Source organism: Marmota marmota, unplaced genomic scaffold, assembly GCF_001458135.2.
Source record: "Marmota marmota marmota unplaced genomic scaffold, marMar, whole genome shotgun sequence".
Lineage (NCBI taxonomy): Eukaryota > Metazoa > Chordata > Mammalia > Rodentia > Sciuridae > Marmota > Marmota marmota.
The window spans coordinates 3,853,007-3,879,084 of NW_026000138.1; the positions used below are offsets into that span (position 1 = coordinate 3,853,007).

Genomic DNA, 26,078 nt, shown 5'->3' on the forward strand with positions numbered 1-26,078 from the left:
CCCCCCCCAGCAAGGAGACACACAGACACCGATGGCCGCAGAGCCAGGGAGCTCCATGGGGCTGTGAGGGCGTCCCAGGGGGCCAGGGAGAGCCTCCTGGAGAAAGTAACCCGAATGAAGCGAGAGTAGGGACAGTGTAGCCACAGGAAGGCCAAACGGCACGCCGAGGCCAGTGGGGTTTACAGAGCCCAGGGCCACTCCCTGCGCCTCAGCTCCTAGTGTCCCCAGATCCACTCTGCCAAATGCAGCAGCACCTCAGGCCAGGATCCTCCCGGCATGAGGGCTCCCCACCCTCAAAGGCCATCCTTACACCTTCTCCATCCCCCTTCCTGGCCCTGGAGACCACCCTGCAACAGGCAAGGTTCTTATTTCCTCCCTGAGGTTTATAAACTCCTGCCCTAGAATGAAGTCATCTCAGCACAAGCACAAAATACTAACACATGTTAACATATGTTTATACAGTTTCCCAAACTGAAGGATAGCGGAGACCAGTAGAGATCAGGATCGGCCGGATCCTGTATCTCATAACCCAGCAGAGGGCTGCCCCAAGCCCCACAGCTGGGAGTGCCTCTCCTGAGCACCTCCTGGGTGTCCCACCCAGCACTGGTAATCTGATGGCTGGTGTATTGTGGAGATTGTTTCTCTTACCAAGCGGAAACATACAGAGAGGTTGAGACCCCAGTATTCCATAGCTGAGAAGGGGGGCTGGGATCTGAACCCGGTGCCTCTGAATGCATCAGCGTGGGCTGTTCCTGCCCCGGCAACCTCAAGTACAGCGGGGCACAGCAGTCAAGCTAGTGACAAGGGTGCGTGCGGGACTCCACATAGTCACTTGGAGATCCAGCGTCTCCCGGTTCTGGCTCTGCCCCTCCCTGCCTCCCCAGAGTCCCCTTCACTTAATTGACACACAGGGAAACAGGCAAACAGGGTGGATCCGAGGGCCACCTTCTTAAGGGCCAGTCCTCGAAGTGGCCACATCATTTTCTTCCATATCCCCTGGATCAGAACTCTGTAACAAAGCCGTGCCTTGGAATTGCCAAGGGTGTGTGCAGTGTGTGCCCACGAGGGGGAGGCGAACCAGGGTCGGGTAACCCCGTAACCCTCTCCACTGCACTGTGGCTCCCCAGGAACAAACATCTCACCAGGAACACCTTGCACTTGGCAGCACGCTTGGACAAACAGGAATGAACCCAAGGGGTTTGCCAGGTCCGGGGGGGGGCAGCAACCCAGGAGTAGGATCGTGTTCCAACCGGGTTCAGATGTTGCATTACCTACTGTGTGTCCACTTCTGTGCCAGGCCAGGCAGGGAAAGAGACAAGACCTATCCAGTAAGGAGGCCAAGCCTCCACTGGGAACCCACTCAAGGTCCCCTAGGAAAAAGAGATGTGCAGTGGAAGCAAACTGTCCTGGGCATACCAAGAAGAGAGGTCAATTGTTAGGTAGTCCAGGAGGGCTTCCTAGAGAAGGTGAGATTGGTTGAGATCAGGGGGAGATGGGCAGGGGATGGAGTGGGGGGACAGGGTGAGGCCATAGAGCTCAGACAGACCTGGATTCCAGTCCCAGTTTGACCCTGGGCTGGATGATCTTGGCCAAGTCCTGCCCACACCTCCCTTTCCTCGTCAGGGGAGTGAGACCCAGGTATAGGTTAATCCTGAGGGTGACATGGGGACAGTGCTCAGCACACAGGAAGCTTAAAATGAGTCCCTCACTGTTCCTGGTGGCTGCCTGTGGCAGGGGCTGAGGCCTCAGCTGGTCAACACCTTGGGACCTGAGCACTTAGGGTGGCCTGGCCTGAGGCAGTGATGGGGGCAGGGAGGTGGGCCTGGCGTGGAAGCGTTTGGGGGCCTCAGACTCCAGGGGCAGCAGAGCATAAGGTGTGGGTGGGGGAGCTGGCCCTAGGGAGGCCTTGGGGTCTAGCCTGGGAGCCCTCCAGGAGCCACGGGGGGCCTGGCGCGCCCAGTTCTGCCTCTGACCTCAGGGCCCCTCCCCTCCCTGAACCTAAGGCCCACCGTCTGGAAAATAGGGATGACACTCGTCCCTCTATGGCAGGCTGTTGTTGGGGGCTCTGAGGTTATGCCTGGCACACAGTAGGTGCCCAGCCACAAGCTGCTCCTGGTTACCACCAGCCATGTCTGCTTGATGGGCACCAAGAGGGGTGGCACTGCACCTGCAGGCAGGATGGTGACATCAGTGACCACAGCAGCCAGAGGCCTGTGCGCTCCGTACACACCAGGCTCGCTTGGGAACTCCACACGAATTAGCTGTCATCGTCACACCCCTAAGATGACCATGTCTTCACAGAAATGAGTGAGAGGTGGCACAAGGCCGCCAGCTTGGGGCTGCCAGGGGCCTCAGTTTATACAGGCAGATCCGCCTGCCAGGTGGACAATTTGGCTTGAGCCTCAAAGAGGCCCCTGGACGAGAGCCACAGCCTGACTGGCCTTGGTTCAAGATGAAGACCCAGAAGAATCTCTTGAGGTCTGGATGTGGCATGGCGCCTGGGTGCCAACTCTCAGTCTTCAGCCTCACTAGCCACTTTGAGTTACTGAATTAGTCTGTGCTTCCGTATTCTAAAATGATTGCAAAAATATCTGTCTAAAACCCTTGGCCTCCTAAAAGCAAAAGCTTCCCGGCATCCAAGCTGAGGAAGGGTCATTGTGTTATTAACTGTCAGCGTGACCCGAATCCTGGACAGAGCTGTGGTGTCAGGCTTCTGAGCCCTTTTTTGCACACTCTGGTCCCTTCTCTCAGAATGTTGTTCCTCCCCTAAGGCCCCTGGCACATCCCCACGCATCCTTCAAGGCTCCCCGCAGACGTGTCCTGGCTGAGAGACTTCACGGCCCATATCCTCGCCTTTGCCTCCTGAACCACAGGCCTCTGCCCTCCACCGAGCCATGATCCCTGCACGGGCATCGTGGGCTATGGACATCCTGCCTCTCTTGAAAACAGCCGCAGAGTCGGCCCCTCTGGGAAACAATCCAGGTTGATTTACCCAGCGCTCTAGCCAGCTGCCCCCAGGAGCTCCCTCAAGGCTGACAGCGCTCAGATGCTGCTCTGATTAAAACCTTTCAGTAACTCGAAGCAGTGCTGGAATGAAATCCAGACTCCTGACTGCCTCTCCAAGGCCCTCTGCCATCCCACCCTCCCTGTCCACTGCCCTCCCGATTTACACCCTTTCTTGGAAGTTTGTTCCCCAACCTATCTGTACCTCAGGGCCTTTGCACCTGCTCCTCCTTCTGCTGATCTCCACTTCCTGCTAAATGCAGGCTTCTCAGCCTCTTCACCAGCCTCTCTGCCAGCTGGTCTCTACCTACCAGACGCCAGCAGACCCCTCAGTGACAGCAAATATTGTCTCCAGACCTTGCCAGACATGCCCCAGGAGGCAGGATTGCCAGGAACCTTAACCCACCCTCCAGAGCCCTGGTCAAAAGTCAGTTCCCATGGAAAGTCTTTTCGACCTCCCAGATTTCATCAGCCCTCAATGGTAGGACGCTTACTGGACCCTTGGCAGGGCTCAGCCCAGTTTGTGGCTATTTGACTGTTTGCCGGATTATTCAAATAATGCTCCTCCCTCCCTTCACAAAGGCAGGAGGGTGCACTTTGTAGGCCATTGTATTCCCCAGTCCCACGTGGCGCCTGACACAATAGGTGCTGAATAAATATTTATTAAATGAATGTTGACACATAATAATATTGGCAAATACTGCTCAGGCTGTTGCTGTGCTCCAGCAGCATCCTCAGTGCTTTGTGGATACCAAGTCATCATTCCCCATGACCAGCCTAAAAGGTCAGATAGTGTTATTGTCGACATTTAACAAATGAGAAATGAGGCCCAGAGAGGTTAGGTAACTTGCCCAAGGTCACACAGATGGTTCTAAGCGGCAGAGACAAGATTTGAACCCAGGCAGTCTGGCACCAGAATCTGGGCTCTTAGTCATTATTAAGTATCTACTGTGTGCCAAGCCTGGGGATACAGCAGTGAACAAGAAGTCCTCCACCCTGGGTTTTACTTACATGTACGTGCATATGTGCGATACACGCACAGGCAAACCCTATTCAGGTCAGACAAGTGGCTCTGTTCACAAGTGCCACCAGGTGCAGAGATGGTTCATCATGAGAAGGTCACACAGCTGGGTGGAGGCAGGATGCCTCTCCTTATTCCGGGCCTGTCCTGCTTCCTGCTACACCCTGTGTCCACAGGGTAGGGACACTTTGACAGTTTAACCAGTCAATTATAATAATATTTTTCTCTCCAAATGTTTAAAAGGAAAAAAAAAAAAGTTGGCTTGCTAAGGTATAATCATGGCTCAGAGGCCAACCTGACATTAGTTATTAATTAGGCCATTATGCATTCCACAGTGATAATTGCTTTGCTGCGGAGTCACCAAGCATGAAACGGACCCGGCGCAGGAGTGTAATCTATCAATCTGAGAAGCTGCAGCCGGTCGCGTCCTCTCACCTTGAGCCGGGTGGACGCCTTAGCGGGAAACAAAACGAAATTAATGATATGGCGCTGCTCGGCAGTCGCGGGCGGACCCCTCCCTAGTCCCAGCCCTGCGAGGACTTCCTGCCCGGCCATGGGGACAGCGTGGAAGCAGTTTATCAGCGGAAGTGGCCGCTCTCTTTGACCCACCGCCTGGTGGAAGTCTTTCATCTCCTTCCCTCCACCTGGCTCTTAGGGGAGGGCGATCTTTCTCTTCGTCTCTTCGCCCGTTGCTTTGGGCGGCCAGCAGGCTGGGCGCGGCCACCGCCAGAGGGCCCAGGCCGGGGGGACAGCTGTAGCCTCCACCAGAGTCCCCTCTCCCCTGGGTTCTGTCCCTGCCCTTGGTGGCCCTGGGGAGACCCCAGCACCCTCCAGGCACATCCTGGGGGCTTGTGAGTGGGAGGCGGAGTAGCAGGGAGGCTCGAGGTCGATCTTACGAGAAATCTGGGGGTGCGGGAAACAAAGGCCCACCATCGAGCTCCCAGAGAACCACCGCACCACCAGTCACGTCGCCCTCGGCTGGGCGGGCGCTGGTTGCTGGGCTGTTTCCTCCATGATAGCCCTGAGAGGGGCGTGCTGGAGTTGGGCCACCCCACAGACGAAGAAATGGGCAGGCGAGGTGACGAGCTCCACGGACAGAAGCTGGGATTGGAACCCAGGCTCCTCCGGCTGGTGTGACAGGCAGGCGAGGTCCCTCAGGCGGCTCATCCCTAGGCCAGAGAAAGGTGCCCCCCAAGAAGGCCGCCTTGGTTTCCAGGTCCACCCCCAGTCCCTCCCCATTGTCGCTGTTTAGCTGGAGGACAGTGTGGCCCCGTCCAGTCAGACATCAGGAAGGTGCCTGGCAGGAGCTTGCAGCCCAGCTGCTCCCAGGGGAAGAGGGACAGTCACAGATGTGCAGCCCTGTCAGCCTCACATCGATTTTGTCCACCTGGCATAGAAGCTTCTTGAAAATTGGACGCAGATCCCGGGCTCTCGGCTTCGCGCGCGACTCACCGGCTCCTTTCCTGGACGCATTGGCATCCGGCTCCCGGGAGGGACATTTGAGTGATTCTCGGCCAGCGGACGGCAGACAGGTGTCTGTCTCAGGTCTGGAAGGCTCCAAAGGGGTGCAGGCGCTACCAGGCCTAGTTAGTGTTCAGGCGGAGATGCCTCCAGGGTGTGGTGACTCGGTCTCAGGAGGAGCCCAATAGGACTGGGGATAGCACTCAGGGGCAGGGCACATGCTAAGCACGCACACGCCCTGGGTTTGATCGCGGCACCACAACAAAAAAAAAAAAAAAAAAAAGAGGAGGAGGAAGTTGCTTTGGGTTCTGCCAGTGGAGCTGGTTTCCAATGTCGCCTTGTTCCGTCCTGACTTAGTCAGCTTTTCCTCACTGTAACCAGAATCGCTGACAAGAACAATTTCAACGGGGAAACGTTTATTTTGGCTCACAGCGTCAGAGGTTCCGTTGTGGTCTGGCAACTGTAGGGCTCTGGGCCCAGGTGAAGCCCACCATCATGGCGGAATGGCGTGGCAGAGGGAAGCAGCTCAGGACGTGGTAACCAGGAAACAGAGCTCTGCTCACCAGGGATAAAATTCGCACCCGGAGGCACACCTTCAGTGACCCACTTCCTCCAGCCACACTCCCTGCCTACAGCCACCACCCAGTGACCCACATCTGTGGGTTCATCCACATTCAGTTAAGCTCTCTCAGTCCAGTCATTTCACCTCTGAACGTTTCTGTATTGTCTCAGTCGTGAACTTTTGGGGGACACCACATAGCAAACCATAACATACTCTTCCACATGGTTGCCTACACCACAACTTCACACACACACTTTCGCTGTGAAAGGGGAGCCAAACCAAGGAGCCCAGCTCCAGTGGCTCCAAACAAGATGGCAGCCAAGGCTGGATGAAGACTTTCCACATTGGCCCAACTGCATGGGTCATCCAACCCCCTTAGGGGACATTTGGAGCAGTGACATCTGGCCACTAGAACTTGGACTGGTCAGCTCCCCTGAACCCTGAAATGTTGCTGGCACTTCAGGGAACTCAACCTTGAGCTACACAACCTTAGGAAGTTTGTCTCGTGAGCCAGTGCCTCGTGGTGGGACTTCCACGTCGCTGTTCTGAAGTTCCCTCATCTGCACAGCAAGGTGGGGAGTGGTATTTTAGGAGTCGTGAGGAGACCATGTTTTCCGATCATGCTTTTTTGCTTGCAGGACACAGATACAATCATCCATCACTTCAGTAGGTTTATTGGACTTATGCTACTACGTGCCAGATGCGGTTCAAGGCGGTGAACAAAGTGTTACGGCAGGGTCGACAGGTTGATAGCAGTATGTCCTGCCGTTAGTTGGGAACTGCTCACTTTGACACGGGGCAGCCTCCAGTCACTCATCACCTCAGTTAACCCTGGCCTAGTCAGCACTGTTCTTAATCCCATTTCACAGAAGAGGAAACTGAGAAAGATTCAGTGACTTTCTTAAGGCACACAGGAAGTAGTAGCAGAGCCGAGCCCAGGAGATAACCTCAAGCAGGGGTTGGCAATCCCATAGCCCACCGCCTGTCTGTAAATACATTTTATTGGAACACAGCCACGTGCACTCAGCGTCTCCTGCTGCCATACACGGCCACGGCAGAGTTGAGCGGCCGTGACAGAGACCATGTGGCCTGGGAGGCTGCAGATATTTACTCTCTGGCTCTTCACAGAAGAAGGTTGCCAGCCCCTGCCCTGGATCAGACGTGGGAATTGCAAGTGGCCAAATTTGACTCAGGTCACGTGTCTCTTCCTCTGATCTTCCTTCCCTCCTTCTCTTCCTGCCTTCCTTCCTCTCTTTACTCTGGAAAAATCCCAACACATAAATGTAAAGAAAATAAGAGAGCACTGCAGGAACCCTGTTTCCAGTCCCTGTCCTCATGTGTCCACTTCCTGACACCCCTGCATTGTCGTGTAGCAAACCAAGTCACTGTGTGATCTCACCTGCAAATGAATACCTTAGTGTCTGTCTCTTGGAAAAATAAATAAAAGTAAGGAGTCTCTTCTGAAACACAGCCACGGTGCTAGGTATCACCCCAAACAGTCTAACAGTGATCTCTTAATGGCAAGCGTCCAGGCGGAGTTTCAAGCCCCTGATGAGCTCCTCATCTTTTTAAAAAGTCTTGTGATCATATCAGAACTCAGACAAGGTCCACCCTTGTGATGGGTTGATATGTCTCTTAAGTAGGGTGATCAGCTGTCACAGTTTGGCCCTGGACCAAGGGGATTCTTGGGACTCAAAAATGTCCATGACCAGGAAGGTCCCAGGTAAACGGGACAAGTTGGTCATTGTCTTCTCACCTGTCTGCTGTGTGTGTTCCCACACGGTCTGCATAGTGGTGACAGTAGCTGGGCATCTTCCCCTGACCCAGTTGAAGGGACCGGAACTGACGCTGGTCTCAAGCTAAGCCAGAGGCATTCCTCGTGCAGGTGAACTTGGAACAGGTTGACTTCCCTCCATCAGGGTACAAGCTCGGGGACTGTCTTTGGTGCGTCATCTTTAGTCATACCTGACAGGAGGATGGGTTTTGACGTTTCATACATCCGTGGAGGATGGCATCCATTCTTGTGGTTGTGCGTGATGTGAGGGTACACTGGCCGCATAAGCTTGAGGGATGGTTTGGTGGCACCTTCCACCAGGACATGTAGGGAAGAAGAGAGCCAGCCTAGGGAGAGGGAGAGGAGGATCCTGCCCCTGGTGGTGGAAGTGCCCCCACGGTCCTGGACAGTTCTCTTGGTGGCTTGTCCCACCCTCTGGAAAGCCCTGCAGCGCTTTGTCCAGCTTCTCGCGGGGTAGCAGGCAAGTGCAGGGTTCTTGAGCAGGGGGTCAGCTCCTTGCTCCACCCCAGCTGTGGGGCTAGTGCAGGTCGCCTCACCTTGCACTGAGGTTTTGCTGATAGCGTCCCTAGGGTGCTGCTGATCTTGTTCCTCAGTCCCCTGTGCTGGCTGTGTAGGGGCAGTTGGATCGAGGGGCAGGGGCAGATTCAGATTCAATGCTTTTAGCAAATATCCCTATAGCTGGCACTGTGTGGTCCATGGGAAGGTGCCCAGTGTGCCACCCTATCAATTCCCAGGCAGGGCAGGGGTCAGCTGGGGCAAAGACTTGCCTGCTAGAGGACCGGCTGGGCATGGCCACCTGGGGAGACCCAAGCCCCCTTCCCCAGCACATCAGGAAGCCTCAGCCCCTGTCCTCTGCTAGTTAACACTTATTAATAATGGAAGCGGAAGCCAGGAGACTCCGTAGCTGTGCGAGGTAATTAACTCACTCACACAACTCTGCTCACCCTTGATTATTTCCACGTTTCCCTCCAACTGTTCTCCTCTCTGGCACTCACTGCCATCCTGGGCTCTCAGCTGGGAGCAATGACGGTCATTGTGGGTCTTTGAGAAGCAGCAAAAACTGGTGTCTGCCCCCAGGTGCCCCTCCCTGCTGCCCAGAAAGCTGCCCCAGCAGAGCTCAGTCACAGGGGTTTCCATCCACGGTGAATGGCTCGAGCTTTCCCCATAAGCCTCGTCTCCAGGTTCATTGTGCAGGACGCAGGAGGAGAGAAGCGGGTGAAAAGTCTGTCCTTTAAACTGATGGCTTCAGTGCTCCCAGCAAGGGGAGGTGAGGCAGAGTGGGGGCTTTTGAGCTCAGGTCTGTGGACGTTCTGGGGCAGGGGCAGAAGACAGAGTCCAGATGGAGGAAAGGAGCCGGGTCTGCCGCACCTTGGGCCCCTTCTGTTTGTGTCTGGGTATCTGAAGACATTCCCCAAAGTGGGGTGCTTCATCCCTAAAGCAAGGGTGCATCCCCAGATCACCATAGAGGCCCAACACAATGCACAAGGAGACCTCAGGAGGATCCCATGTGCCACCTAAAGGAGTGGCCTCCACTCCGTGCAGGCTGAGGACAGCAGTCTCTGTATATGATGGAGACCAGGAGCACAAATTTCAGAACCAGGCTGCCTGTTTCCTGATCCTTCCCTTGATGTGTGATCGTGAGCTAGTCTTTTGACCTCTCTGTGCCTCGGTTTTCTCATCTGGGAAGTTGAGTTGAAGCTGGTTTGTGGGAGAGGCTCCTACAGGGAAATCCAATGTCAGTGACCTCGGTAGCTTGAAATCCGCCATGAAAAGAGGGAGAATTGGGAGGTTGGCTGTTCACCAGAAGTGGCTTCGGGACTGCTAGGCTTCCTGTGTGGAGAGCATTTGGATTGTTGCCCTCCCTCTGGTGACATCGTCTTCCCCAAGTTGCTGGTTTTGTCACTGGAGTTCTTGTGCTGTGAGCCCACGGTGGCCACATCTTCCAGTTTCCCCTGGAGATCTTGGTTTTGTGTGAGTGGGAAATCTCCTAAATTTCTAAATGTTGCTTTAAACCTGAGCAAAATGCCCCTCCCTTGGGGATTTGTCCAGAACCCCAGGCTCCCGCCCTTGCCCTGGGGGCTGCACTCCAAGGTCTCCAAGGCACACTGCGCCTGCGCCAGCCGAGGCTCCGCGGGCCATCTCCAGCCACCTCTGCAGGGACCTCCGGAAAGGACGCTGCTATATTTAAAAGCCTGGATGGGGTGGCACTTGTGTGGCATTTGGGTGGCCGTCTTTCTTCAAAGGGCACACACATTCTTTTAGCTTTGCTCTTCTGGGCTGGCATTTTGGAGTACTTGCCAGATTCACTTGGAGAGGAGAGACTCCTGCCACCTGGGATTCTTCTAGCCTCCCAGGGACAAGGCCCCACCATGGCTCAGGGCTGGGAGAGCTCAGGGCAGCAGAAGCTCAGGCTGGGTCACAGTCACCAAGTCGGCAGGGGCAGCAAGCAAGTACCATGAGCTGGCCTGTGGACTTGGATAGGCCCGAGTCTCAGGCCGGAGTGGTCCTCGGCATCACCGACCCTCTTGACCACGGTCTGGCCATTTGGCTCCAGCCCTTGGGTTCCAGCAGGTTCTACCTCTCACCTCCCCCTGGGTGGTGCCCACCCCTGACACACCGTGGTAATCCTTGGACTCAAAATTCTAGGGACTATCTTGTGTTGGCCGACCTCACCTCCTGTGTCGTAGGGACATGGCACCTCTTCATGCACATCTGGCCTTTGGTGTCCCTGCTCTCCAGGTAGGGAAACTGAGGCACGAGAGGTCAAGCAAAGACACGGTTTCACCCAACAGTGGTCACTGTTGATACTGGCTGGGCTCCGCCTACTGCTTCGCCTACCTGAACTCATCCCGCAGCTGCTTTTGGACGTCACTGAGCCCATTCCCCAGTGACAATCAAGGCTCTGAGGCTGCTGGATGGTCACACCTAGAGACTTGGCTTCAGATCTTGTCACCCAGCCCCAACTCCAGAACCACGTTCTTCCCAGCCCTTCCTTGGATCCCCAGGCCTTCAGAGGTGCCAACTGCATGAGGCCCCACCCTCCTTTCACCCACCCCTCTGTGAGGCCTTGTCTCACCAGAACCCCCTTGCCCCTCTGCCCCTGTCAGGACAGAGAACACCGGGCCCCACAGGGCAGTCATCTGGATGCTCGGTGGCCCTTTTCCTCCAAGCCCAGGTTGGACTGAGGGGCGGACCTGGCCCTCCGCATGGGGAGCACCTGGAGCCAGGAAACCAAAGCGGAGGGAATGGGGTTCTGCCACCACCTGTTTAATGTCATCCGATTTTGAATCACTTTCTACTGGGTGCTGGTGGCCTCAAGGAAAGCTCAGGGGACACAGCAGGGAGAGAGGCTGTCAGCCTAAGCCAGGGAGAATGCTGGTGCCCGTGGAATGGGCATAGGCGTGGGGCCTCCAGGAGAGCTGCAGGCCCCGGCCTGTCCTGACAGACGGCTGCCAGCCGGCTCCAGGTGGCCGTTGTCAGTGGAAGCGGGCCCAGGGTGGCCAGATCCTCTCATTTCCCAAAAGAAGCCAGCAATTTGGAACTCTTCTGGTTTTTAAATACTGGCTCAATATATATGCACATATTTTCATGTTCACAGAACTTTATGGAGGTATCATTTACATACAGCAAAATGCACAGATCTTAAATGTATGACTTGATGAATTTTGACAGCTCCAATATTTTTAAAACACTATAGGATTCAAAAAAAATGGTTCTGGGGTGCATCTGGCCCTAGGCCCATCTTTCATGACCCCTGTCTCATGTGCCACATGACCCTCACGAACAAGGTAGGACATAGCTGTGTGCACACGGGCACACAGCTGAGCACAGGAGTGGGCTGATGATAACGTTCCATCTCATTATTCCTCACGAGAAGAGCACAGACTCCCAACTCTACCATTTGCTGTGTGACTTTGCACAGGTTAGTTCACCTCTCTGAAGTCTTGTTTTCTCTATTTGTAAGATGGGGGAGATGATGGCGGCGCAGACCTCATACAGCTGTTGTTCAGATTAATCTGGTTCATGCAATAGGCACTTAGAACAGTGCCTGCACAGAGTGAATGCTTTCTATGTGTTCATTGTCGTCTTCTGATTACTGGACCTCTGTTTTAGAGCAGTTTTAGATCTAGAAGTTGCGCTGAAGGTGCGGATCGGGCCCACACCCTCTGCATCCCTGCCCCCCACCTCCTCGCTGTGAACTTCTAGTGTTCGCAACAGCTGACGGGCCTATATTGATGGTCATTATCAGCCAAAACAGCAGTTCTTGAGGAAGCACCGTGTGGTGTACACTGTGTACTCTGTCACAGTGTCCCGCAGAATGGCCCCGCCGTCTCAGGGCTGCTGCAGAGAAGGGCGCTGTGCTGATGAGCATCTTTTGGCAGGTGCCCACTCCCTTCCCTCCTATTCAGGAATGCACAGCTCACTCCCTGAGGAAAGGGGACTCTAGGGATGAACTCCAGGCTGTTCTAGTGTGCCTAGAAGGGAAGGCACTTGCCCACTTGGGGTGGGAGGGGTCACACAGATTCCAGCACCCACCCCCCCAGCCACAGTCTGGTTCTGAGTCCACCCCCATGGGGTTCTTGCCTCCACCTCTCCTGTGTGACTTGGAGCCACTGTCTCAGCCTCTCTGGGCCTCTAACACAAAAGCCATCTTCCTGCCTGGGGCTGCCCTGGCGATGTTTGGCAGCTCAGATGTGCTAATTCCTGTGAAGGGTCCTTATGCCCTATAAAAAGCTCTAGATTAAAATTAGAAGGTATTATGATTACAATGTTATGCAGAAAAACTGAACTTCGGGGGACTGGCCTTGAGGCCTGAGCCAAGGGAAAATTGCCTGGTGGCTGTGCACAGGGCCTCTGTGGCTTGTCCCTCTGGAACAAGGCAACCAGAGAGTCCACACAACAGGACCACCTTCAGCTGCATTTCCCATCAGGACCAGGGCACCCGCGCCTGGCTGTTGGGTTGTGTGGCCAGTCGGCCACCTACCAGCTAGCCCAGAGCCACATCCGTGGTGTGGGCAGCTCCCCAAAGAAAAACAGGTTGCAGAGGCTTCCCAGAGCTCAGGACCGTGTCTCCGCGTACAGCCTCATCCTTGGCCACACCCGGACTTGGCAGGAAACATGAAGCCTCCGCCCTGTCTCCAGTCCAGCCTGGCCGAATAATTGATAGCTTTCCAGCTCATTATATGAGCCCGAGGTTGATTTTTTTCCTCATTACCCCCAAGCAAAATTTATTTGTAAGGCACTAAAGAAAGCCTCCTGTCCCTTTTATGCTGGGAGCCCTCCGAAGAGAAGTGAAATTGTGTATTCACTGCTAAAAAAAAGCCTCAGCTTATACAATTTTAACAATAGAAAAATGATCTCTGTGCTTCGGTGCGTGGATGCTTGGAGGGAAACAGGCGGGCTGCTCAGGTGGCTGGTGAATTACACATGAGTGGTTCGCCTTTGTTTTGAGTGACAAGCAATTTCAATGCCGTCTTACGTGGAGGCCTGGAGAATGTTTTTTCCCAGGAAGAGAGAAGGAGACGAGGCAAACGGGGAGGGAAAAAAGGAAAGGAAAAAAAAAATAGCTTCCTTTTCAAACTGAGAGATTATATTAGTTGCCGCTGAGCGGAGGTGAGAAGTTAGAGTTTCATTTGATAATTATAAAATCAGTAGTTTGTGATTGGCCGTAATTGATGATTACACCGTTGCTAATAGCAGGCCTGGCAGCCCGCTCGCGCGGGACATTTCATTTTTGCGCTGCTTCTGAGCCGTGAAAGCCGGCCCTGCATGGAGCTGCGCGGGGTGTCTCGGGGAGCCTGACAGACGCATTCTGGGGCCTGCATTATGTGGGATAAAAGTGTTCTTAGTGCCGACATTTGAAAACACTGTGCTCTGTGCCTTGTTTTTAGCCTGGGAGTAATTACAAATATTAGAATAAAAGTGCACAGGGGTCCTCTCCCTGCCCATCGCCCCTGGCAGAGCCTAGAGTGGGCTCCCTGGGTCTCTACCAGCTTCATGAAAATCCCTGTGGGGAGGGGTCCGTGTGCGGGAGGGAGGAAGGGAGGAACGTGTCTGCCTGGGTGATTAGAGTCAATGCAAAGCAGAGTTAGGAGGGGCCCCGGGTCTGTAGCCCTGCACTTCCACTGTACAGATGGGGAATTAGGCTCAGCAGGGGGCGTGGCTTGCCCCGGGGGACAGGCTGTGGGCACTGGTGAGACAGGAACCCCCGGGGTCCCTTCATTTCCAGGTTCAGCTTCGCAGGTATTTCCTACCTTGCCATGGGTTTCCCTGGGAAGAGGGCTGGGGACCTCCAGGCAGATCCCGCCCTCCGTCCTCTCCCCTCTGTGGTTCATTCCTCTGGGAGCTTGCAGTAGGTCTGCAGAGAGTGGTCAAGGTGTCAGCCTCATTTGGGTTGCTCAGAGACTGTCCTTCACTGTCCTCTAGGCTCAGGGAGGGAAGCTCGAAGGGTGGAAGGATGACCCCAGGGTGCCTCTTGGGTTCCTTCTGGTCATTCCTGGGTCTGTCATTCATTCAGGGTTGACTAAATGCTCCTTCATGCCCAGGCCATCCTGAACTCTGAAGGAGAAGATCATAGCAGTGGCCATTGGAGATTGTCTAGTTATTCATGCCTCAAACTGTGAAGTTGACCTTGACTCCCGTCTTCCTCTCATGCACCCATATCTGTCTGCTCTGTGCTCCCCCAGAACAAATCCTGTGGCAGGTCTTCAAAACGGATCTAGAATCCAAGCACTTCTCCCCACCGCAGCCACAACCACCCTGCTCTACACTGCCAGCATCACTCCCCTGAACCCAGGGCCTTTGCACATGCTGTTCTCTCTGCCTGCAGTACTCTTCTCCAACATCTCCCCATGGATTCATTCCGTCCCCTTCTATGAGTCAGCTCAGGTATCCTCTTTTCCCGAGGCCTTTCCTGTCCCTATATGCAGCGCATGCACTGCCCTGGACTCTTGTCCCTTTCCTGTTTCATCCCCCACGCCCTTGCACTTGGCCATTTTTCCATGTTCTACATCATGGGTTGTTTTATTGCCCATGTATGCTTTTAGACACGTCAATTCCACCGGGCTAGGTGCTTGGGTCAGCCTTGCTTGGTGCTGAATGTCCAGTATCTAGAACAGCCCCATCCCCAGGAGATAGATAGGAGATAACTCTGTGGATATCTCTTGTGTTGATTGGACATCTGCATTGTTTTTACGTTTTTCATGTGTTGTTCCCTCTCAGTTTTTTAAGTGCCAGACTCTGCCCTCTAGAAGCTCACAGGCTGCTTGGAGAACTGAAACAGTGTCCACACGAAAAGCCAGCAGCATTGGAAACGGGCGCAGTGGCGCACAACTGCAATTCCAGCAACTCAGGAGGCTGAGGCAGGAGTATTGCAAGTTCAAGGCCAGCCTCAGCAACTTAGCAAGATCCTGTCTCAAAGGAAAAAGTAGGGGCTGGGAATGTAGCTCAGTGGCAAAGCCCCCCCTGGGTTCAGTTCCCAGTACCAAAACAAAAAAAAAAAGGATGGCACAGGTCTGCCCTTCTTCATTGGATGGTGCCCGCTGCGGTGTTCAGAGATCAGGATGCCCGTGATACCGGCTGAGCACAAGCACGCCCCATAGCAATGCTGGCAGAGTTGGGGCACCACTGTCTTCAGACACCTCTCAGGATCCAGATGTGTTTGGCCCCGGGGGAGGGAGTGGGCAGCCGGTCAGCAGGCTCTGCCTGGGGTATGGTCATGACCATGCCCCTGACTGTGACCAGGACTCTTGCTGGGCAAGATAGTGGGAGGAGTCTGGAAGAAGCCACTGGACTCGCAGCCCTGGAGGAGTGTGGGTTTGAGAGCTCAGGCTCTGAATCAGTGACTTACCTGAGGGTCCAAGTGAATGAATGATTTGTGCCCAGAATTCAGAGTGAATTAGTGATTTACACCTAAAAATTCAGAACAGGGGGCCAAATACAAGAATTCACTTCCCCCCGTCCCTCTCTGGAATGGGGCCACCCAGGACCCCCAGGTCTTAGAAGGCCAGAGGAGGCCCCAGGCTCCCGCCCCATTTTGGCAGGAGCCTCAAGAGCCCAGATCAACGAAAAACAAAAGTCAAACTCTTATTTCTTATTTAAGCCCTGACATTAAATTGTAATTTTCATTTGCTCAGCCACATCAAAGATTTATGGCCCAGAGAGCGTCAGCACTCGCCTGGGACCCTGCTGCTGGCAAACGCGTCCTTCCCAGCCCAGCCCACCTGCCCTGCCGGTCCCCACTCTTTGGGTTACTCTGACCCCTCACAAGGCCCTGCCCGCCAGGTGTAGTCCCGGGTGGCCTTTACCCTTCCTGCCCTGGTGTCCTTGTGCCTGAGATGGGCCAGCAGAGCCCCTCCTCCCGTAACTTGCGCAGTGGTTGGCACCACGCCTGGCACAGCACCAGTGCTTGTCTCGTCATCATTGAGGATGATGAGACCCAGGCCAAGCAGGAGACATGGTACCCATCCCCTGGGGGAGGGAAGTCAGAATGTTATCGCACAGAAGGGGGCTCCACATGTTCTCTGGTAAGTGAGGACCTTCCGGGAGGTCTAGCCAGACCTCCTCGGGGTGCGGGGCTCCCCGCTTTGCAGCTTCATGGAAGGTGGGCATGTGCTTGGGTGCCTCCCCGCAGGGAGCTCGGAACCTTATAATGCAGCCTATTTTGAGAGCTTCCCTGAAATTTCCCCCTGCCCACCCCCCACCCCACCTCTGGAATCTTGATGGTCAGAACTGATCTCTCCGCACAGCAGCTACAGTCCCGGCCCCTCACTCCCAAGGGCCTCCTGCGTCTACACGAGCCTCTTCCCTGAGCCACCCTGCCCTCTCTCCGACTGGGCTGCCCCTCGCTCTCTGCTTACCCCCTGGCAGCCCCCGGGGAAGAAGCCTTCAGGAGGCATTAACATCCGGAGCTGATCCCTTTCCTCCCAGAGCTCATTCCCAGGCCTCCTAGCAGCGCTCAGAGGTGCCGATCCGAGACCCTCAGGCTGCCTCCTTCCGTTGCTCATCAGTCTTCAGTGTCTTCCAGAATTCCCGCTATTCCAGACCCCACCCCATCCCAGAACCTCCAGCCCCTCCCTGCCAGCCCCAACCCAGTCATAGCTGGCAAGCTGTTCTCAATGGGTTTCCTCCGTGAAACCCTGGTTTCCACAGTCATTCCCTGAAGAATGCTGGGGCCAAACATATTTGGGCAAACGCTGGGTTAAACGAGCTGAAGAGGAGTTTTTCTGGTTGGACCAAAGCATCCAGGGTACTGCTGTTTGGTGCCTGCCCACAGGGGTGTGCAGTCTCCACTGCAGGCCCTTGTTCGTGCCACAGGACTAACACACTTGGAGAAGCACTGTGGGTGTAAGTCCAAGGCCTGGAACGAGGGGCATCTGGGCACTGGTACCTTTGCAGCTAACTGGTTCCCTCATTTCGGCCACCAAGCCTCCCTGAGCCTCTGCTTTGTCCTCTGTGGAATGGGGCAGCAGCAGTTCCCCATCTGAGAGGAGGAGGGATTCTAGGGATAGAGCGCTGAACGCAGAGAGGGCCGTGGTCTCCAGACTCCATGCCGCGAGCTGCCACCTCGGCACGTGCAGCACCATCTCACTCACAGAAGCTCAGCCTGTGGGCCCCTGAATTTGCTGTTGTTTAAGCTCCTGAGAGACGAAAGCCTAGCAGCTAGGGCAGGCTGTACCTCTCCGGCTTCATCACATCTGCGCATGCCCTGTCCCTACTCAGGGACCACACACACGCCACCCACACGGCACAGGGGCTGGGTCAGTGCCACGCAGATGCTGTGCTGTTCCTGATGGTGACCTTCTGAGGCTGGCCCCTGCCACTGCCTCCTCCCCCTCCCCCAGATGCCCTTCAGGATCTGACTGTCACAAGCCAACTCTGTCATTCCAGACACTCTGCTCTTCTGTGCCATGAGGCAGCCCTGTCCTGGGCACGTGGGTGCAGCATGGAGTGGCAGCCCTTGGAAAAGCCATCCTGCGTGGTTAGAAGAGTGGCAGACACATTAGGAAGCTTTCCACCAGCTTCCCTGGCAGAACTGGGGGTCTTTCTGCACAAATACCTTCTTATCCAGGTGGGGATTATTCTACCCACTTGATGGACCAACAGACTGAGGCCACGTGATGCTTAGTAACATTAGCCCGAATCTGGGTCACTCTCTAGAATCCAGAATTTAATGGCCCCGTCTTCTAGAAATGGACAGAGTCGATATCCTCAAACAAGATCAAGTGAAGCAGGACAGCCAAATAGAGTCCTGGAGAGCCACACTTACGGCGGGATGTGCTAATGTGAACTGACTCTAACCGAGGGCCATTCCGGCTGCCTCTTGATCTCTGCTTTTGAAAACATCATCCAGCTATAGATGCAGTTCTGAATTAGAGGTTAGCAAGCATGGCTCTACAGGGGGCCAGAGAGTCAATATTTTAAGCTTTGCAGGTCACGGGGTCTCTGTCACAGTCCAGAACTCTGCCCGGAGCATAAAAGCAGCCGTAGTAAATACAAAAATGAATGGCTATGACTGTTTTCCAATAAAACTTTATTTACACAAATAGATGAAGGACCAGATTTGAGTTTTCCAACCCTTGGCCTATGTATTCGTTGTCCAGTAGAAATTAACTGTAAGCAACTCAGGAGGCTAGGGCAGGAGTGCAAGTTCAAGTCCAGTCTGGGCAACTTAGTGAGACCCTGTCTTAAAATGAAAGGTGAAAAGAACTGGGCATGTGTGTCAACGAGAGCAGCCCTAGGTTCAATTCCCAATTACCCAGGTACATAGCCAGCCAGCCACCTAGGTAATTTAAATTTTTCTAGTAGCTACATTTTTAAAGTAAGAAGCAGGTGAATTTAGTTTTAATAGTATCTTTTATTTAGTCTAATCTGTCCATAATATCGTCATTCCAATGTGTGATCAATATAAAATGATCACTGGGATCTTTCACGTGTGTGTGTGTGTGTGTGTGTGTGTGTGTTTGTTTTAGGCTTACAGCTCACCTCAGTTTGGAAGGTTTGCATTTCAGGTGATCAGTAGCATGTGGCTGCAGTATTGGACACTTAGCTCTCATGGGAACATGGGCGTCATAAGGAGACAGGCACAGAGATAAACCCACATTCTACGCCATGCAGGGAAAGTAGCAGGGGCAGTGGGCAGGGCCTGGGAGACTGGACTCCTCCAGCGCTCAAGAGTTCCACTTTAGAATTCGTTTTAGAAGTCGAGGGAACCGCCTGTGCCTTCCCCAAACTCCATCCGCCACCATGAGGCCACTGTGGGTAATNGGGGTGGGGGGGGTGGGGGGGGGCGGTGCCTTCGGCTTTATGCCCACTGGTCTGCTAATCCTCCAGGGATCAGAGAGGAGCTGCTTTCATTTCTTGTAGTTTCTGTGGGCTCCAGGTCTGCCACCCAGCAGCCTCTAACTTCCTGCAGCCTCGAGGACCTTTGAGACAGTGAGGTCCAGGCCCCAGTGCCTCGGCCGCCCCTGGCCTGGGTACATTCTCTGCCAGGAGCCGAGGGGGCTAGTGTCTAAATTCAGAACAGCAATTCAAATCCCCCCAGAGCTGGTGTAAATCCTGGCCTTGCCATTTGTTAACTGGGTGACCTTGGGGCAAGAAACTTACTGTCACTGAGCCTCGGTTTCCTCATCCATACACTGGGGATAATGGGGGCCTCAGTTCACGGTTGGTGTGTCCACACAGATAGAAGATCAGGAACAGAAAGCACACCTGGTGCGTGGTACACACAAAGTGCCATTGTTAGCCCCCAAGGGTGCCCCCAGCCTCTGCATCCCTGCCCCCCAGCTGCCAGGAGACCCCAGCACACGTTTACACCTCCTCCAACATTGTGGTTCCTCGTAGCTGAGTCTCCCCCCGCAGTGGTGAGACCCCAGGGCCGGAACTGCATCTTGTCCCATCTCAGTGAGAACAAAAATCTGCCTCTGCATTTGTGATTTTTCCCTTTGCTTCGATTCTAGAACATTCTTTTTGCCCTTTCCCTTCTGGGGAGATGATTCCTTATGTTCCACCATCAAAGTGGGTCAGCCTCCCCCAACCCACACCCTCTGCAGGCACCCATGCACTTCTCCTTCCAAGCATGTAGCACTTGTAATTAATGAGTCGTCTGGGGAATTTGCCTTAATGTCAGCCATGGAGAGGGGCCCGAGCCTGCATCTTCCATGGCTGGTCCAGCCCAGAGTGCTGGGCGCATGGCAGGCCCTCAGGAAGTGTCTCTTAGGGAGTGCGAAGCTGTGTCTCACTCTGGAAAGTCAGGGAGGAGCAGTGGGAGAGAACTTTGGTAACTGGTCTCTTTTAATCACTTGTTCAGCATCAGCCATATTTCTCTCTCCCTGTCTTAATTAACTACTTCTACATGGGCCTTGTAAAATCTGCAAACCAATAGAAATACAATGTGATAGATGCAATTTTGTATTTTCTAGAAGCCGTAATTTTTAAAAGGAGAAAGTGATTACCTATTAGCACTTCAATATGTAATCAGTATTTAAAACAACGTTGAGGGCCCGGTGCAGTGGCACACACCAATAATCCCAGCAACTCAGGAGGCTGAGGCAAGAGGATTGCAAGCTTGAGGCCAGCCTCAGCAACTTGGCAAGACACTGTCTCAAAAAATAAGAAAAGGGTCCCAAGTTATAGGTCAGTAGGGGAGGACACCTGAATCCAATCCCGCTGTACAGCAAATTTTTTAAAAAAAATTTTTAAATGTTGAGCTATCATTTGTTTTTATATCATTTATATCATTTTATATCATTTGTTTTACTATAACTTCGACATCCTGTGTGTACGTCACACCATACATCTTGATTTGGATACACCGTGTTTCAAGGGTTTAGTAGCGGGGCTGGGGATGTGGCTCAAGCGGTAGCGCGCTTGCCTGGCATGTGTGCGGCCCGGGTTCGATCCTCAGCACCACATACAAACAAAGATGTTGTGTCCGCCGAAAACTAAAAAAAATAAATAAATATTAAAATTCTCTCTCTCCCTCTCTTCTCTCACTCTCTCTTAAAAAAAAAAAAAAAAAAGGTTTAGTAGCCACACCTGTCTGTGGCTGCCACACTGAACCACCATAGTTCAAATTCTTCTTCCCAGAGTGCACTGCTGTGGGGCGGAGCCTTCCTCTGGTGGCCTCTGTAAGGCGCCAGAGAAGAGCACAGCTCAAGTCAGCACGTGGCACTAGGCAGAACCTGGTACTCTTCCTGGCGAGAAGGAAGGTCTTGGTCACAACTGAAAATAATGTCAAGGGGCCTCATGGGTACCAGGAGTGCTCCACGGGACTTCATGTGTGTTAGGTCATGTGATGCTCTCAGCACCCCTTTGTGGAAGATTATTGTATTGTCGCCCCCATTTTACAAATGGAGAGATAGAGGCACAGGGTCTTAAGTGACTTTTCTGCCCCAGGACACACAGCGAGTCAACAGAGGAACTGGGATTTGGACCTGGGCTGCCTAGCTCCAGGGCCTGTTCTTGGTCAGTCACTTTTCTCAATGGATGGTCCCCTACCAGTGGGAGAGCCAGGATGGTGTCATGGTTAGGACCTAGAGTTGGAGGCAACCCACTTGATTCCCTCGTTCAATAAATTATGTAATCCCAGCAGCTGTGGAGGCTTCGGCAGGAGGATCACGAGTTCAAAGCCAGCCTCAGCAACTTAGTGAGATCTTAAGCCATTCAGTGAGACTCTGACTCTAATAAAATACAAAATAGGGCTGGGGATGTGGCTCAGTGGTTGAGTGCCCCTGAGTTCAATCCCTGGTGCCATAATAAATAAATAAAGTTGAGCACCTCCTGTGCGCTCAGAGCACACTTTAAGGAGAAGACATGAGATGGTGCCAACCCTAGGTCAGCGGCCACCAGGCCATTCAAGAGTCATGTGTCCACACTTTTCAGGATAACATCTGTCTTACCCAAAACATCTCATGAAATCTCCTTGAAGGAGAGAGATCCCAGAGCAAGAAATTATGGTGTGGACGGGGCTCTTCCTGGGGTTACCCACTCTCCGTTATCCATTCGGTCAGCAATGATTGAGCACTTTCAGTGTGCTGGACACCATTCACCTATCTTTTAAGAATTTTAACAGTTTCTCCCTAATTTTCAATAGTTAGAAATATTTCCAAGGTATGTCCCAATTTTTCCCAAAAACATATGTTGTATTTGAACTTCTGGTATTGTTCTTTTATAACAAAAATATGAGTAATAACTGTGAATAACCTATGTTCGGTGCTCTTAGGCAGCTTCACCTAACCTAGGAGTTAGGTTCTATTATTTGCTCCTCATTTTACAGACCAGTAAACTGAGGATCAGAGAGGGGCAATAACTTGCTCAAAGTCACACAGCCTGGACACTGGCTGGGCCAGAACCCAGATTTCCTAACTTCAGAGCCCACACTTGGAGCCTTCATCTTGTCTACCCCTTCCCATGTTTGTCCAGATAGAAAATGACCACATTTCTTCCACACCCAGATGCCATGGTTACATGTAACTCTTTCTTTTGTTTCCAAAGGTGGTGGCCCTTAGTAAGAGAAGCCAGGAGGCAGAGGCGGCTTTTCTGAGTGTTTACAAGCAATTAGTTGAAGCACCAGGTAAGAAACACTTGGTCTCCATAATTGAATAATTACAGAGTAACTGTCATGAGGACATGGCACCGTGTCTCCTGGTGGTGGGATCTGGGGACAGGCCCTCTGGGGGGCCTTCCTGGGGAGCTGGGTGTCTGCACATTAGAACCCCCCACCCTGAGGCTACAGATAACAGAAGGTGCCAACCCTCTCTGCCAGGAGGGGGCGCGGGAGGCACAACCTTTCCCCAGAATGTCACGGCCACCTCAAAATCTTGATGCTGAAGGACAGACAGACCCCAAGAGCACAGACCGAATGGTTCCATTTAGAGAAAACACACACGCAGGCAACGTGAACTCTGTTGACACTGCTCATGGTGGCCAGAAGGAGAATAGCCCCGTGTCCGTCACCGGATAAATGGGTTTTGAAAAGGTGTCTGTCCACACAGTGGAACATTATCTAGCCGTGAAGAGGAGTGACCCCTGACACGCTACAGCCTGATGCTGAGTGAGAGAGCCAGGCACGGGAGGCCACGAGTTGTGTGATGCCATTAGCAGGGAATGTCCAGGAAAGCCACGTCCAGAGACAGAAGCAGTTTGGCGGTTGCCAGGGGCAGATGGGCAGGGCAATGGGGAGCCACCACTGCATGTGTATGGACTTTCCTTCTGGGGAGATAAGAATTTTCTGGAACTAAAGGCAGGTGGGGTCGCAGGACTTGGTGATCATGCAGATGCCACTGAAGGGTTCACGTTGAAATGACGACTTCTGTGTCAGGTGAATGTTACCTCAATTGGGAAAAAAAAATCAACTTGTGCTGTTGGAAAGCCAGATAGTGGCTGTCCTTGGGGAGGCGACGTCCCTGGCAGGGCCCCTGCGGGCTGGGTGCTGTTTCTTGGTCTGGTGACAGAGGGATCAGTTTGGAGCACTCAGCTGCACACTCTGGACATAGACGAATGTCCAAGGATGTGAAGTCCCCTTTCCCCGCCACATTCCCTTCTACTGATACAGAAATAGAAGCCCAGAAGGGCCGCCTGCTTTGCTCAGCAGTGCCAGCCCCCCCAGCCCCCGCCCTTTCAGGCGTCCACGCCGCTGCAGGAATCAGTGCTGTTGGGATTTGGGGTCGGGGTCCATGAGGAGGAAAACGAGATCCTGCCTGAGCTGTGTGACCGTGAGGCCCAGGCTGTGAGAGGACAGAGCTGTCCTGTTGGACGTCGGGGTCATCTGTGGGGTCTTTGCATTTGGGGTGGAAAGTCCCTGTTGGTCTGTCTTGGGCAATTATAGTGGGTTGAATAATAGGGGGAGTACTGGGCAGTGGTAGGGGGAGTACTGGGCAGTGGTGGAGGGAGGCGGGGCCGTGTTGGCAGGGGGCCCCCAAGATTTTTGTCAACCAAGAACTCAGATTGTAGCTTGTTTTTTGAAAATAAGGTCTTTGCAGATGTAATTGGTTAAGCACCTCAAAATAAGATCATCTTGGATTTAGGGGAGTCCTAAACCCAACAACTGAGGTTCTTATCAGTAGAGGAAGGACACAAGGACCCTCGCTCAAGAAGGCCCTGTAGGGACAGAGGCAAAGATGGGAGGATGCAGCCTCAAGACAAGGAGTGCCACAGGCCACAGCAGCCAGGAGCACAGCCCTGCCAACATCTTGACTTTGAGCTTATAGCCCCCAAAAGTAGGAGAATCAATTTCTGTTGTTCAAACACCCCACTGCCGGTGCTTGGTGGTGCTTTATTACCACAGCACCAGGAGACCCATTTGGCGGGGCTGCAGAGCCTTGCCCTCCAGGAGCCCCCAGGCTGGACAAAGAGGGAAGTCCTCCAGCATGTGGCTACTCAAAGCGTGGCCCACAGACCAGCAGTCTTGGCCTCTCCTGTGAGCTGGTTAGGATCGGGTCTTCTCGGACCCACTGCATCACTCTGCCTTCTAGGCAGCTCGGTGGGAGATCTGTGAGCGTGTTGCAGTTGTGTCCTGATAGAGGAGCTACACCTTCCAACTCTGCATATGGACAGGCTCATGCGGGTCCCTTCCTCACGGCACAGAGAGGCAGGACTCAGGGCTCGGCACAGTCAACAAATACTAACAGGGTCTGTCCCATGCTGCAACCTGCAGCAGCATGCAAGTCCATGTTGGGTTCTCACAGCTGCTCTGGTGGCATAACCATAGTGGTGGCAGGTATTTCTCTCAAGGAGGAGGCCAGGGCCATGTCGGCAGGGCCCGCTTTTTCTGAGGCTGTAGGGGATCCTTCCTGCCTCCCCAGCTTCTGGTGGCCCCTCACATCCCTTGGCTTGTGACCTCATCACTCCAGCCTTTGCCTCTGGTGCCACATGGCCTCTCTGCTTCTCTGTCTCGGCTCTCCACTTTCTCTTGTAAGGACGCTTGTCGTTGTACTCAGGGCCCATCTGGATGGTCCAGATGGTTTCATGGCGACATCCTCAGTTACATCTGCAAAGACACCATCAGATGAAGTCACAATTGCGGGTTTGGGGCTCAGGACAACAGGTGCATCTTTTGGGGCCTATTGAGCCCCCTGCTCAGGCATCTGTTGCCAGGTCCCCGGCTCCACCCAGATTTGCACTCGCAGTGCCATGGGCTTTGTGTTCCCTGAGGAGACGTGGCATGTGTCTGCAGCCCATTGTGTCTGCCAACATCTTGACTTTGAGCTTATAGCACTGTGGGCATGTGTCATTACCCACAGTGGGGACACAACACCCACGTAGCCAGCAGCACCAATTGCAGCCTTTGTACTGATTTTCCCACTCCCATAGGTGGGATCTGGAAAAATGCACCTTATGCCCCACCCCTTTTAATCCTTTGGGTCCGACAGTCTTGTTGACAAGTGACATTGAAAGGTGATGCAGGAGCCAGAAGGCCCCCCACCCAGAGCTCGCCCACGGGCGCTGCAGTGCCTCACCCACTCCAGGAGCTGCGCTGAGGCGGGCCAGTCCATCCACGCCAGGGCCAGGGCCAGCTTCAAGTGCTACAGGCCCCACACACCTCCCTCGCCCATGCCTGCCCACAGATGGATCCATCCACCTTCTAGAGCCTCCGACTCCCCTTGCACACACTGGGACTAAATATGCCAACCTGCCTCATGTGGTTGTCAGGAAGCTTCAAGGTGCATGGCACACAGTTGGTGCATACTATCAGCTACTCACATTATTATCATGTATGTCTGGCTTGTCTAGGAGACAGGGAGTACTCCAAGCCCGGGATCAGGCCATACTAAACCTATATACCCAGATTAGGCCATATTAAACCTATATATAAAGTGCAGTACACCAAAGGCACCTAATGATTATTGAATGAATTAGAAGACTAGGCAGCGGGAGGGGAGGAAGAGTTATTGGGGCAAAGAAGTGCTTTTTCAACTAGAGTTCTCTGGTCATCAAACAACAGGAGGATTGCAAGCATTTACTGAGTGTCTGCTGATTGCAAGCATTTACTGAGTGTCTGCTGTATGCCCAGCATTTGCTGAACATGGGGAGCATAGCTGGGAACCCACAGACACAGGCATGGACGTGGCCCTCAGAAGCTTGCTTTCTGGTGGCAGAAGTAGCCAGATGATCACTCAGATAAGCTGCAGTCGCAAACTCGGGCGTGTTAGGGGGCTGGAGTTTGGGAGCAGAGGAGCAGACAGGCATGGACCAGTGGGCGAGGGCCACCGCCCCCATAGGAAACAAAGCTGCTTCTC

General features: G+C 53.6%; 2 protein-coding genes across 5 annotated transcripts in view; one reads left to right on the forward strand and one right to left on the reverse strand.

Moving 5' to 3' along the window:
• Nucleotides 1–26,078, forward strand: part of Cux2 (cut like homeobox 2) — a 195,226-nt gene that overhangs the window by 122,768 nt on the left and 46,380 nt on the right. For all 4 annotated transcript variants that reach the window (XM_048785597.1, XM_048785596.1, XM_048785598.1 and 1 more), the window contains one exon: nucleotides 22,336–22,414. In XM_048785597.1, coding sequence (XP_048641554.1) covers nucleotides 22,336–22,414 — 79 coding nt within the window. The remainder of the gene's footprint in view (nucleotides 1–22,335; nucleotides 22,415–26,078) is intronic.
• Nucleotides 22,418–26,078, reverse strand: part of Pheta1 (PH domain containing endocytic trafficking adaptor 1) — a 64,678-nt gene continuing 61,017 nt past the window's right edge. Inside the window, exon 4 of the transcript XR_007341390.1 lies at nucleotides 22,418–24,829. The gene's annotated coding sequence lies outside the window, so the exon portion shown is untranslated. The remainder of the gene's footprint in view (nucleotides 24,830–26,078) is intronic.